We start from the raw sequence: 15,615 nt of genomic DNA on the forward strand, positions 1-15,615 counted from the left end.
CCAATTATTTGGGGTGATTTATTCCCACTTGCACCCATTGTGAGTTTAGATATATTCAAACGAGACTGGGAGGATGGGCCAAATAGCCACCTCTTGTGCTGTATGATTCTATGATTGTTTTCACCAGATGCCTAGACATTAAGGGGTATAAGATTACAGTTAGAAACAGGGGCTTCTTCTGATTTTCCCCACTTTGATGGCCCATAGATACCGAGGCGCTAACTTCAATTCCCAATAGTCAGCAAACTAAGCAAAGACCAAGCATCCAATTTGGTATCTTGCTGATCTGTATGACTCAGTACCATGCACATGGAGGTTTCCCAACTCAGCCTAAAATGATGTTGCTTAATTAAACTTTCTTACCTGTTGTCATCAAACCTTCTGGTTTAGTGGAAATCCGAACAATATCACGGTCATCAGTCAACATGAAAATTTCATCTTCTGTACAGCAAACAGACACAATGCCACTGACTCCTTCCAGTCCACCAATCAGAGCCTGCAGATATCATGTATTAAATATTAAAACATAATATTGTTACTTAATTGACGTGACTTACATCAACTTCATCTTCTGAATTCTACAGAACATTTTTAGCTGGAGAAAAAACATTTAGGGTCAGATCTTCGTGAGGAGGCAAAAATCCCATTGCCAGGGCCAGGAGTGGGAGGCGACTCCTCTTCCACCAATGGCAGGGCCCAGGGCCACATTTTGCCAGCAGCAGTCAGTTAAGTGAACGACCTGGAGGTCACCATGCGATTAAGGACAGTGATCCACCCCAAGAACTGTCAGGCACCACTACCATTGGTGGCCATTGCTGAAGCAGCAGCTGCTGGTGGAAGGTGCCTCAATTGCCAGGCGCCCTCAAAGATGGATACGTATTGGAGTATTGTTGGGGGAAGTCCTGTGCTAGCAGTAGAGTTAGGGGCGGGAGTGCCCAATGCCTTCTGCAAACCCCTCTGTGGGCCATGTAGTGCCCATAAAAGAAAACTTCCAGTCCTCCATGGAGCCCATGTTTCACTGAGATATCTCCCCAAGTGATGGCTGAGCCCATCTGACATGGGCAAACTGCTCCCAGAGGCCGGAAGTGGCCCTTAATTGGCTAATTAAGTGAGTCAGCTAGGATCCCAGCAAGTGGCCAATCTGCCAATTTTCCCCCACTGTTGCCAAAATGGCATGGTGGCAGCTAGATGTCAGGTGCCTCTCCCCACCCCCAACACCTTTCTTGTACCATTTTGCCAACCTTCCCACCATCTTCCAGTCCCCAAAGGGCCCATAAAATTTTGGCCTAACTGAAATTCTGATAGGATTCTACGATATTAACAATGATCATTCAAAAACAAAACAAACAAAATATTTCTTAATCCACTCATGCTCTATAAAGTGTCACTATCAGATTACAATAGTAGACAACTTTTAAAATACAGTGTTTTAAATGATCACTATAGTTCAAGATCCTTTGCCCTTCTCTGGCCCAAAATGACCTGTCCTTAGAAAAGGCTTCAGCTTCATCCCCTTACATAACCACCTCAATGAATTGAGCCTGGCATGACACTGAGCTCTTGTTCCACTGCCTTCACCTCTGCGTTCAACTCTCTGATCAGCAGTCTTGCCCCTGCACAGTGGACCCTTCCGTCAGTCTCCTGTATTCTTTTTCCACATGGAGGCTCACTCTGGCCCCTCACCCCTTCTAGATCTTTTCATTTGAGAACTGTCGATGATACATCAGCTGGCTCAATTCTTCTTCTCCCCTTACATACTCTGACCTGACTTCCTCTGAACTTGCTGCACTCTGTTCTCTTAGGCTCAGCTCTAACATAGTCATCAAACCTGCTGACAAGGATTGTGCTGTCATCTGGCGGACCAAACTCTACCCTGCAGAGGGCAAACACCAGCTCGCCGACACTTTCTCCGATCTCCCCTGGACCACGATCGCAATCAAATCATCATCTCCAGGCCAATGACCTCATCTCCTCTGGAGATCTTCCTCCTCAGACGCCCAACCCTAGGTAGCCCGCTTTTACCTCCTTCCCAAAATAAAAAGGGCTGCCAGGGCAGACCTATTTTTTCAGTCTGTTCCTGCCCCACTGAACTATTCAATGGATCATCCTCCACCATTTCTGCCACCTCTACCACAATGCCACTACCAAACACACCTACCCCTCTACTCCTTTTTCAGCATAGTGAAAGGACTGTCAGTTTCACCTTAGTCCACTCCTCAATTCACCCCCAACACACCCTCCCCTTCCTACAGCACTTTTCCATGCAAGTGCAGGAGATGCAACACTTGCCCTTTCATCTCTTCCTGTCTCACCACCTAAGGGCCCAAATATACCTCCCAAGTAAAATAGTGATTTGCATGCACTTTCAATTGAGTATATTGTATCTGTTGCTTACAATACAGTGTGCTCTACACTGGGGAGACCAAATGCAGATTGGGTGACCGTTTTGCAGAACTCCTCTGTTGAGTCTGCAAATGTGATCTTGAGTTTCTAGTGACCTCACATTTTAATTCTCCACCTTGCTCCCCTTCTGATCTCTCTGACCTTGTCCTCCTATGAAGCTCAATGCAAACTCGAGGAACAGCATCTCATCTTTCAATTAGATAATTAAAACCTATTACAATTACAACTTTTTCCTGTTATTTTAAAAGGTCATTGACCTGAAACATTAACTCTGTTCCTCTCCATAGGTGCTGCATGACCCAAGTATTTCCAGCATTTATGTTTTCATTTCTGAAAAAGATCCCACAAGTTTTCTGCATTTAGAATTTTTTCAGATGAATATGGCCAACATCCATACAATTCAAAAACAAAACCCCCAAAGGGCTGACTAATCAATTAGGGCCACCATTTATATTGTTTAAGAGAAGAGTTATCTACTTCCGTGATGGTTTAGTTCTAAACCCATTTGATACACAAGCACAGTAAAACAAGTTTCTCCTCTGATTGAGATTTGCTAGTTGAAATAAATCACTGTTTTTGTCCTGTTGATGGTGAACAGGATCACAATGCAACCACTCTGAGTTTACACGATTGTGACACTTTCATTTTCCATATCCTGTCTTCTCTGAGTAACATTGGCAACTTAGTGCCAAATTGTAATATTGAGCTGTGATGTCAGACTCAGTAGGGACTTGCTAATTTATTTTCTCTTAAGGCCCTTAGAGCCATTATGGAAAAGCAGGCTTTCATCTTAAGGTAAATTGAATATCAGCCCTATTCTGAGGATGACAACGCGGTGTTCCAACTTTGTTGTCCATGTGGAGAGATGGTGGTGTAGTAATAATGGACTATTAATCCAGAGGCCTAGGCTAATGGTCAAAGGACATGGATTCAAATCCTACCATGGCAGCTGGTGGAATTTAAATTCAATTAATAACTCTGGAATTAAAAGCTAGTTCCAGTGAAGGTAACCATGAAACTATAATTGATTGTTGTAAAAACCCATCTGGTTCACTAATGTCCTTTAGGGAAGGAATCTGCTGTCCTTACCTGGTCTGGCCTGGCCTACATGTGACTGCAGACTGAAGAGGTCTAGCAAGCCACCCAGTTCAAGGACAATTAAGAATGGGCAACAAATGCTGGCCTTACCAGTGACTCCCACAACCCATGAAAGAATAAAGAAGAAAAAATTTAGTCCTTGAGTTTATGCTTTCTGATCCTACTCAAGCACCTCTAGCTGTTTTTATAATAGGTCCTCTTGGTGGGGGGGGAAAATGCCTTCATAGCCAAACCCAATTAAGCCTTTAGCAGATGTTCACACGAACGGCCAGCAGGGGTCTTTCAATGGTAATCCATAACAGAACTCTAGCCTACTCCCTTTTCCTTAAGTTGAGTCTTGAAGTCCACTGTATTACCTCAAATAGCATCCTATGCTTAGATTGATTAACTTGACACAGATTGGGAATCAGGCTGGCTAATTTATTTTCTAATTTCACACTAATGTAGCTTACTTGCTTTGTTTTATACTGACAGTTTTAAATAATTTGCAGTGACAGAAAAAGAATGCTTTACAAAATGAGATACTTTACAAGATCTCTCCGCACCACGCAAAGAGGAGCAGGGAAGTTCTTCCAGTGTCCCTCAAACAAAAGTAAAAACAAATGAGCTGGTCATATCATCACTTTGGTGGTAGGACTGTGCACACTGGTTGCCCTATCTGCCAACATAACAATAACACACTTCAAAAGTAATTAAATGGTTGTGAAGGGCTCAAGACAAAAGTCATCAAGAATCAGTTATTTCTGCTTGTTTCTTGCACCAAGTCCCATCCATCCATCATCCCTCAGCTTTCTGTCCTCCAAGGGCTCAGAGTTAAGCCTAGCTTTCAAAACCTTTTATGAACATAGCACAGATTGTTTCTGCTTGTTGGGAAGTCCAAAGCAATGGGGGCACAATCTCAGGATAGAGGGTCAATCATTTAGGATTGAGGTGAGGAGAAACTGCTTCACTCAAAGGGTTGTGAATCTTTGGAATTCTCTGCCCAGAGGGTTGTGGATGGTCCATCGTTGAATACATTTAAGGCTGGCTTAAACAGATATTTGGCCTCTCAGGGAATTAAGTGATATGGGAGTAGGTGAGAAAATTGAGTTGAAGCGCAAGGTCTGCCATGATCGTACTGAATGGCAGAACAGGCTCGACGAACCATATAGTCTTACTGCTGCTCTTGTGACCTCATCCCTCCCTATTTCGAATCTTCTTCATTGCCACAACCCTCATATTTCCATTTCTGGCTTCTTCAGCTCCCTCGATTTTAAACTTGCCTTCAGCTGCCTTGGCCACAAGCTATGGAAATCCTTCCCTTAAATCTCTGTATCTCTCCCTCACTTCCCCCCTTTAAGGTGCCCCTTAAAAACCATCTGTTTACCAAGCTTTTGATCACCTGCCCCAATATCACCTTATGTAGCTCAATGTCATATTTTGTCTTATAATACTGCTGTGAAATGTCTTGGGCATTTTATCACATTAAAGACAACATATAAACACAAATCGTTGCTGTTGTAGATGTTTGATGCCAGGACAAGCAAATACAATTATCCTGTACAAAAAGTGTTTACTTCATATTTTACCATTAGGAACAGTCACATAAAATTCCAACACAGGAAATATGCTACATATGCAAGATCTTAAATATATTACTAGTCTGTCAACCTCACCTGGCTCTGCACAGGGAAGTTAAGACCAAGCATTTTCTTCAGGTGAAATGGACTTAGAGTGCAGTAAATAATCGTATTACACAGTGCAAATATAGTTTGAGCCCCCATTTAAAATCATATATTCTGTTCTTATTTTTATATGTCATTATATATTAATGCTAGTGTTTTTAATGGGGACTATCTTTGTAAACTTTCACAGTAATTATAACCACATAGAGTGTCTAGATCGGCAGGAGCATCTAATCAGTGTTATAAGTTTACATAAGCAGTTCTTCATTACAAAACGTAGACATAGGAATTTAAAAAGGAAAAAGTTAGTATAAATTATATCAGTTTCCTGCAATGTAGGACGATTTTAAATTTAATAATCAAAACATCATTTGATCAAACATTGCCATTGCCTTCTGTACTGTATAACAGAGCTAAATGAAAGAGCTCAGAGCCCTGGAGCATGTCAATGATGTGGGGAAAATGCTTTGTCTTGCAACATGGAACAGGTCTAGCATTTTTTTTCAATTAAGGTGCTGAAGTAATAGAGAATTTTAATCTTTATGAAATTAGTTTACCTAACCATTTTTTTAAAAAATCCTTCTAAAGCAAAATAAATGATTTAACACACCTTTAGAAGGTGTGACCTTTATGATTTAACACGCCTTTAGAACCTTGAGCTTCTGTGCAAGAAATTTTATTTGAAATTAATCTCTATTTTTAACACTACTTTCAGCAGCAATTCTGTTTGCTTGCTTCTATGTGCTCTTATAGCTGACCAATAAGAAGTTGGTTCTAGAAAAGTATTAAAAAAAAAAGAGGAAACATCATGCACAAACAGTTAATGCCCCTTTTTCCAGGCAGGTATAAACTAACTATTCAATGAAGCTTATACCATAAGATAACTGGTGTAGTTAAATTTGTTTACTACACATGTTAGGCCGCAATTTATTATAAACAAGTTCAATGAACAGAAACAGAAAAGATGATTTCTTTCTGAAATCATCGACAGCAGACAGGGTGGGTAAAGCGAAAAAAAAGAGGAAGAATGCCTTATATTAAAAATTCTTTGCACAGTGTTTTCCTTTACTCCAGCACTAACATTAATTAGTTTACTAATCGTACTTAGAACCACAAAGAAAACCCTGCATTACATGGTGCAGTCAAAGAGCTGCATAAAGTCTCTCAACTTACAATAATATTTATTTTCCTCAAATAATGCCCAAGAATTATGTTGTCTTAGAATATATATTTTCACATATACAGAATCAATATTAAAGTTGATCAACACTAGTGAGCAACTTATAAATCATTTACAGCACAAGAGAGGCAGCTGCTTAGATTATACCAGCTTTTCCTTTTGCATACCTGGTTGACTGCATCCATTACATAAATACTAGTCTTATTCCAGCTCAGCACCCATCCATCACGTAGGAAGCACTCCAACAGCCCGAGATTTCTCTCATTTGGTTTAATATTACCCTTGCTTGCAGTTGCCGATTTCACTCGAGGTAACAGTTCAAATGGCTTCACTCCACTGGTAAATACGTTTTTTAAAAGGAGAGTTGACTGAACAACCCCTTGTACATCCGATTTCCACAGCCGAAGTCCAGGTCTCGAAGCATATAAATTCACATCAGTCTGTTTACAGAGGCCTGGTATGAAACATGCTCCAAATCTGCCAGCACTAGGGACATGGGAAATTAAAGATATTTCAGCCCATTGTTCTCATGAGAGTATAAAATGAACTTCTATAAAATTTTATATTTTTCTAACATACATAGAGAATTTTCAACAAAACCAATATGCATCTTAGGAAGAAATGTGACATTTATTAATAACTGATTATCAACAAATGTATCGTTCCCAGCCATGGTGTTACTGAAAAAAAATGACCTGCACATTACCATGCAATTAATATCTGGAGCTTGTGAATCTGATTATTCGTCCACATTATTACTCAGAAGATTTTCAATAGGCAGGATTTTTTCGATGGGGTTTCCCACCCTGCCACCTGGACTGTTGGTGGGGAATGTATCCCCACCAATCACAACAGCCCCACATTTAAAACTCCAAGGAGTGTTAATTGGCTGGAGACAGGACTTCTGTCCAAAGTCCCACCTGAGAGTGTTGCCAGGCAATCTAATTGGCTGGCAGCTCTATAGCCCCAGCAGCACCAGTGACAGCAATGGCCAGGGCTGGAACTTCAAGCACTCCCCAAACTCTAAGTCCCAGAGTTCAAGACTAGGAAAGTGCAGGGTCTCGCACAGCAAACATGGACAAAAGAGCTGAACTCCAGAGGTGAAGCGAGTGTGCTTACCCTTGACATCAAGTCCACATTTGACCGAGTGTGGCATCAAGGAGCCCGAGCAAAACTTGGGTCGGTGGGAACCAGGGGAAAACTCTCCACTGGTTGGAGTCATACCTAGCACAAAGGAAATTGGTTGCAGTTGTTGGAGGTCAGTCATCTCATTTCCAGGGCATCACTGACAGAGTTCCTCAGGGTATCCTAGGCCCAACCATCTTCAGCTGCTTCATAATGACCTTCCTTCCATCATAAGGTCAGGAGTGGGGATATTCGATGATTGCACAATGTTCAGCACCATTTCAGACTCCTCAGATACTGAATCAATGCATGTCCAAATGCGGCAAGACCTGGACAATCTCCAGGCTTGGGCTGACAAGTGGCAAGTAACATTCCATAAGATGTAGGAGTAGAAGTAGGCCATTTGGTCCATCGAGTCTGCTCCGTCATTCATTGAGATCGTGGCTGATCTGATAATCCTCAGCTCCACTTCCCTGTCTTTTCCCCCATAACCCTTGATTCCCTTACTGATTAAAAATCTGTCTATCTCAGCCTTAAATACACTTAACAACCCAGCCTCTAAGCCCTCTGCAGTAAAGAATTCCACAGGTTCACTAACCTCAGAAGAAATTCCTCTTCATCTGTTTTAAATGGGCGCCCCCTTACTCAGATTATGCCCTCTGGTCCTAGACTCTCCCACAAAAGGAAACAACCTCTCAGCATCTGCCCTGTCAAGCCCCCTAAGAATCTTATATGTTTCAATAAGGTAGCCTCTCTTTCTTCTAAACTTCAATGGGTGCAGGCCCAACCTACTCAACCGCTCCTCATAAGAAAATTCCTCTATACCTAGAATCAACCTGGTGAACATTCTCTGGACTGCCTCCAATGCCAGTATATCTTTCCTTAGATAAGGGGGCCAAAATTGTTCACAATATTCTAGGTGTGGTCTAACTAGTGCCTTGTATAGTTTTAGCAAGACTTCCCTATTTTTATACTCCATTCCCTTTGAAATAAAGGCCAACTTTCCATTTGCCTTCCTTATTACCTGCTGAACTTGTAAGTTAGCTTTTTGGGATTCATGCACAAGGACTCCCAAATCCCCCCATGTTGCAGCCTTCTGCAGACTTTCTCCATTTAAATAATATTCAACTCCTCTATTCTTCCTGCCAAAATGCATAACCTCACATTTTGCCACGTTATATTCCACCTGCAAAATTTTTGCCCAATCATTTAACCTGTCTATATCCCTCTGGAGACTCATGTCGTCCTCACCACTTGCCTTCCCACCTATTTTTGTGTCATACTCAAACTTGACAATAGTACATTCACTTCCCTCATCTAAGTTATTAACATATATTGTAAATAATTAAGGCCCCAGCAGAGATCCCTTTGGCACTTCACTAGTTACAGGTTGCCTTACCAAAAATGCCCCCCTTATCCCAACTCTGTTTTCTATTAGTTAGCCAATCCTCTATCCATTCTAATATACTACCCCTAACACCACGGGCTCTTATCTTAAGTAGCCTTATGCGCGGTATTATTGAACACCTTTTTGAAATCCAATTGTATTACATCTACTAGTTCCGCTTTATCTATATTGCTTGTTACCTCCTCAAAGAATTCTAATAAATTTGTTAGGCATGATTTCTCCTTCATGAAGCCATGCTGACTCTACTTGATTAGATTATGTATTTCTAAATGCTCTGCAATTACATCCTTTATAATAGATTCCAACATTTTCCCAATGACAGATGTTAAGCTAAATGACCTATAGTTACCTGTTTTTTTGTCTCCCTCCTTTTTTGAATTAGGGTGTTAGATTGGTCGTTCTCCAATCCTCTGGGACTTTTCCAGAATCTAAGGATTCTTGGAAGATCACTACCAGCGTGTCCATTATCTCTGTAGCTACTTCTTTTAATATCCTAGGATGCAACCCATCAGGTCCTGGGGACTTATCAGCCTTTAGCCCCATGAGTTTCTCTAGTACTTTTTCTCCAGTGATAGCTATGGTATTTATTTCCTCCTCCCTCTTTTTGCCCCTTGATTATTTAGTATTTTTGGAATGCTATTATTATCTTCTACCGTCTATCTTCTGTGAAGACTGAAGCAAAGTATTTATTTAACTCCTCTGCCATCTCCTGGTTCCCTATTATTATTTCCCTAGCATCATTCTCTAAGGAGCCTATGTTCACTTTGTGCTACATAAGTGCTGGGCAATGGCCATCTCCAACTAGAGAGAATCTAACCATCGCCCCTTGACATTCAATGGCATCACCATCACTGAATCCCCCACTATCAACATCCTGGGGGGAGGTTACCACTGACCAGAAACTGAACTGGACTAGCCATATAAATATGCAGGCTGGAAGGGCAGGTCAGTGGTTAGAATCCTGCAGCGAATAACTCACCTCCTGACTCTACAAAGCCTATCCACCATCTACAAGTTACAAATCAGGAGTGTGATGGAGTACTTTCCACTTGCCTAGATGAGTGCAGCTCCCACAACACTCAAGAAGCTTGACACCATCCAGGACAAAGCAGCCTGCTTCATTGGCAACCCTTCCATAAACATTTGCTCCCTCCACCACCGCTGAACAGTGACAGCAGTGTGTACCATTGATGAGACACACTGCAGAAACTCACCAAGGCTCCTTCGGCGGCACCTTCCAAACCCATGGCCACTACCATTTAACTGGACAAGGGCAGCAGATACATGGGAACACCACCGTCTGCAAGTTACCCTCAAGCCACTCACCATCCTGATTTGGAAATATATTGCTGTTCCTTTACTGTGGCTGGGTCAAAATCCTGGAACTCCCTCCCTAACAGCACCGTGGGTGTACCTACATCACATGGACTGCAGCGGTTCAAGAAGGCAGCTCACCACCACCTTCTCAAGGGCAATTAGGGATGGGCAATAAATGCTGGCCTGGTCAGCGAACCCAACAATCCATAAGTGAATTTAAAAAAAGGGGATGAAAAAGATGATGTCCAGGTGGGGGGGCCTTTGGGAAATTTTGAAACACCCTCCAAAAGGTTTTAATTACTGAATCAACTTGATCCTTTATCACTAAACTGTATAAATACATTTTTAAAAATTACCCTACAAGTAAAGAAAACACACACAAGCCATGGCAGTGCCAACAGTGAATCAGAAGTTATGCAGTTGTCCTTCAGCAGAGGAATGTGACCTAGGAAGAATTTAGAAGAAGTAGAGCTGGTGCAATCTGAATGGGACTCAAACTGACAATTACTGAGGACAAGGGTGCAAGGACTGAATGTTGTAACATTCCTTTCATCCAGAGTGAAATGAAGCAGGATGGAGCAGATGCAGAGCTTTGCTATTAGATAAAAATACATAACTGGAGAAAAAAAACATTCTGCAATAATAAGAGCAGGATTTCTGACTTAGAATGATCTGGATATTGGAAGATTTGCTGCAAGGAAGATAGGAAGAAATATACTTGCAACAAGAGAAAAGTGTGAGGCACAAAGCATAGATGAAGATGAGGCTCAGAACCTTCCTACACACGTGAATAAGAGAGAATGATTGGAGAAAGCCACAAAATTCAAGCTGTGATCTCTGACCTGAGAGAGGAGCAGGCCTGTGGAGAGAGGGATATGCTTAGAATTCCATACAATTCCAACAAGTTTTGAGTGGTTTATATTGGGTTATTAATTGTACTTGTAAGCCATGCACTGAGGTCCGTGAAGAACGAATGCTGTCCCTAAAAAGTTCTGGAAAGAAGTTTGGAAGTGATCTGCTGGAGTCAACAGTTAGGGAAATTTGAACTAACAAACTAATTATGGACTTAGATTCTGCTCTCAACACACTAGTGGCACAGAGCAATTTGCACCACCAGTGCATGGAAGAAGCCTCCATGTGCTTTCTGGCATCCCTTCATTATCTTATGACAGATGAACTCCCGGTGCAACTTGCAACATGTGCTGGGAGAACAAAGAGTGGGCGGGTGCAGATTTTCTGGGCAGAACCTTAAAGTGCAAGAGCAGCATCTTAAAGCTATACTTGCACTTCCTATTGTGGGGAAAGCACTTCTGGTTGTGTTACTGCTGAAAACCATGAGAAAATATTTTAACAAAAAAGGGGAAAATGAGGGTGAAACAAGAGGAATGCTCTAGATTTGGCCCTGGAAATTAGCCATATTTATACATGGATGGTCACCTTCCTCTGAGTTACATTAACAGCTGACTGAACAGAACAATGCAGTTTTGACAATAAAAGAGATAAAAGAGCGTCATAGACTTAGATGCTCAAGATAAAATCAAATAAACTAACAAAACAGAAAATAAACTCAGGTTAAATGTCAAGAGCACTCCTTCAACAATTCCCAGTGGCTGTGCACTGGAATACCTGTTCAATTTCATTATGGCAAATATATCAGAGTTTTCTGGTTTCAGCAGTCACACCCTCAATGCAAATGGTTGAAGTTTGTGCCACAACACAGCACAAGTGTCTGCTACCAACACAGGCCCACTATAAAACAATATTGCATCCTTTAGGCTATCTCAGTTATTTTTGCTTAACCTTGCAGACATAAGCTACACCTGCATATAATTTTTGACTTTCACATGTGAAACTTCTGCTATTGGAAGTCTTATGTTACTGCTCACAAAAAAGTGAATGGTATATTGTTTTGCTACGCTACACAAATGTATTATGGTGCTGCTAAGTTGGAGTTGCGGTCCTTTAGGTCAATAAATTATTGCAGACGTACTGAAGGGGAGTGCATTCAAAGGTTAATTATTATTCAGGCTGGAGATCACAATCTGTACTTCATTTATGGCAAATTCAATTAAGAACCTGTCGCCATTCTGGCTCTGGCAGTTATGTTTTTATTGCAGAGCTTCATATACACTGCAGATGACCACTTTCATTTATTTATACTTCTTCTAAAAATAAAATTTGCACTTTCCTCTTCCAGCTTTCTCAACTCTCCAGAAAGCAGGGACTTACCCAAGAGAAATATTTCAGGGGCAGCTGCAGGGGCACTTGAATGTCTGAAGTCTATTCAAGTACCGGAGGCAATACAATTGACCCCATTCCTCTCCACACAATTTGCAAGAAGGTTCACTGGATGACAATCAGGAACTGAATTTTCCACCTTCATACCTTGGGAAACTAAAACTAACAACTGTCCCAGTTGCAATCAGCGCAGAGTAGGAACCTAGGATTTTCCTTAATTGTATGATTTTGTAATACAGCACGATAATTTAGTCACTGAGCTAGCAGGTCACAACATTTTTTATACCTGGGATGCAGCAGGTGAATGGGACTTACTGGATTGCTCTATAGAAAGCTGGCTTGGACTCAATGGGCCGAACGGCCTCCTTCTATATCATAATTACTCTATGTCTTGAGATCCAGACATGATCACAACAATTGAAGTTGTTAGGATGCCTAAATTAGCAATGTTATGATTTTGATTACTCAGAAGCCACAAACAATTTTACTCGATGCACTGTTTAACATTTGATTATTAAAATTTAGTCTGCTTACCTTTTTCTTGGCTGGGTTCCAACCTGTTTGATAATATTCTGCTCGGTATAAATAAGAAGAGAGCGCTGGCAAGTTGAAACAAGCAGAACTTTTTGAGTATAGTCCAATTGTACTATAGGGGATGACTCTTCTAATATCACACTGGGACTACAAACACCCTGCAAGAAAACAGAATACAGCAGTTTTTTCAAGGTCCATGTCATTTGTCTTTCAACATTGAAGAATACAACCAGATATATCAACTCATCGTCAAAAGGCTATTACAGACGCTTATAAAATAATGAATTTTGTCTTTACATGTTCATATCTACATGAGAAAACTCAATTTCACCAGCAAAATTACACCATATAAATTTAAGAATCGGTGCTAAAAAGAAAAACATTTGCAAAGGAAATAAAATTGAATAGGTCCAGTAGTTACTCTCAGTAATTAAAACACCAAGAGTCCTAGAATTGAAAATTAAGTTGTAAGATCCTTCTGAATAAGCTTATCTGTTGCCAGCTATATTTCTTGATAATACGTCTTGCATATATTTGCGCATTTGTAATCCAAACAGAATAAGTGGTGCACAGTTGACAGTGAGAAAAACAGAACAGTTGTGCCATGCAAGGCAACAATCTAATGGTCAAAAATCAACATGAACCATCAGCATGATAGTTTGCTATCAAGTTATATTGCCATGTATCAAATAAAATAAACCCATGGGGAATCAGATCTACATTGGCAACTGTAATTCAGATGACAGTAACCAATGTCAGATGTTGGGTGCAGCTATTCCACAGCAGATCTTGTTTTCACCAATATGCTAAAAGGCTTGCTTTAATGGCAGTTGCATTGACAAAAGTACCAAAAAAGGGTATATACGTGAGAACATGCTGTGAAATGTATTCCCCCTTCTCTAAACTGCACCCCACCAACCTCTCTTCAGTATATGTTTCTTCATGATCAACCTGGTGTAATAATGTTACTTTCACAACAATTAATAATTTCAAATTTTATATGCAAACTTAATAATCATACATTGACCCTCAATTTTTAAGACCTACTCAGGAATTTTTGGATCTTGGCAGTCAGTCTCTGAATATTTTTGCTTAAAGATTTTATAAAAATCATTATCAGCCAATTGGTTTGTGGTGAACCTATTCTATATGTCCTTATCTATTTTCAGTTCTCCGTCAGGAGATAAAACAACTGATTCAGCTTCATTGGACTAAAAGTACACAGCCAAGCTTGCATAGGAGCACAAGTAAACTATTTAGTTCCTCAACATCGCTGTACAATTCTAGTCGATCATGGCTGCTGTGTACCTCAACTCCATGTCCTTGGTACCCTTATTTAACAAAATTCTATTGATCACAGTCTTGAAAATTTCAACTGACCCAGCTTTTATTTTAAGCTGGTATTTTGAGGTGCAGAGACAAAGGACTCCTGATTTCCACTACCCTTAATGTGAAAAAGTGCTTCCTCATTTCACTTTTAAACAGCCTATCCCTAATTTAAGATTATGCTCCCTTATTCTAGATTCCTCTATCAGAGGAGATAGCTTTCCTGCATCTTTCCTATTGGATTCCTTCATCATTTAAACAGCAATTAAACCAGCCCTCAATCTCCTAAACTCAAGGTTGAACAAGTCAAATTTATGCAACCTGTCCTTACAATTTAATTCTACTCCTTTCTAACATTCTGGTGAATATGTACCTTTCCCAATCCAAGGTCAATGTATCTTTCCAAATGTTAGGAGCCTAAAATTGAACATAATACAGTAATTACTTGCCTAACGTTGTAATTGCATCCCTGAATAATGCAACTTTAAATGAAACACATTACAATCAATGGGAGAATCTGATTTGTTTAAATGTAAAAAATGTAGTTCTCACCAGTAAAAAACATCAAAACATTATACCCTGCAAGTTGAGATACTGTGCATTCCTAAATTTGTAAATTAAATAACAAAACAAATTTAAAATATTAAAAAATCTAATTTTTTCTACTTATTTCTGAACTACCTGCTTGCCACCTCCCCTGTTGCTTGACCAGCCCCTGCTTCCTCACAGTGAGCGACAGCTCAGGAGAGGGGCGGCAAGGGGAGGAAGTGAGCAAGAGAATGATGGGGGTGGGAGTTTTGTGGCGAGTGCGAGCTGAGGTCGACAGCAAGCAGAAGAGACAGAAGTGATATGATCATGGCTGATCCTCTATCTCTACGCCATATTCTCCACTTTCTCTCCATACCCCTTGATGCCCCTAATATCCAAAAAATTATCAATTTCTTTCATGAATATACTCAGTGACCCAGCCTCCACAGCCCTCTGTGGTAGTGAATTCCTTGGGTTGACTACCCTCTGAGTGAAGCAACTTTTCCTCATCTCAATCCTAAACGGCCTGCCTCATATCCGGAGACTGTGGCTCCTAATTCTAGATTCCCCAACCAGGGGGAACATCCTCCCTGCATCGAGGAAGAGAGTAGGGGATCAGAAGAGGCTGCTCCAAAATGGCGTTGATCAGGTCACGCGAAGCTACATTGAATCTGACATGAAATGATGTTAAACTGGAAAGTACGCATACATACCCCACTATATCTGCCACGTTAAAGAGGAACAACTTAAAACAGGACTTATTGTACATCAGATGGGACCTGACCAAGGCTCTA

The 15,615-nt window shown here is 40.8% G+C and overlaps 1 protein-coding gene across 2 annotated transcripts in view; it reads right to left on the bottom strand.

Annotated features, from left to right (window-relative positions):
* tecpr2 (tectonin beta-propeller repeat containing 2) overlaps nucleotides 1-15,615 on the bottom strand; it is a 120,867-nt gene that overhangs the window by 91,867 nt on the left and 13,385 nt on the right. For both annotated transcript variants that reach the window (XR_005946214.1, XM_041213868.1), the window contains exons 5-7: nucleotides 12,968-13,125; nucleotides 6,513-6,831; nucleotides 364-496 (exon numbers count right to left, since the gene is read on the bottom strand). Coding sequence is in view for 1 of the 2 variants with exons in the window: in XM_041213868.1 (XP_041069802.1) it covers nucleotides 364-496; nucleotides 6,513-6,831; nucleotides 12,968-13,125 (610 nt within the window). In the remaining variant the exon portion in view is untranslated. The remainder of the gene's footprint in view (nucleotides 1-363; nucleotides 497-6,512; nucleotides 6,832-12,967; nucleotides 13,126-15,615) is intronic.

Source organism: Carcharodon carcharias, chromosome 20, assembly GCF_017639515.1.
Source record: "Carcharodon carcharias isolate sCarCar2 chromosome 20, sCarCar2.pri, whole genome shotgun sequence".
NCBI classification, from domain to species: domain Eukaryota; kingdom Metazoa; phylum Chordata; class Chondrichthyes; order Lamniformes; family Lamnidae; genus Carcharodon; species Carcharodon carcharias.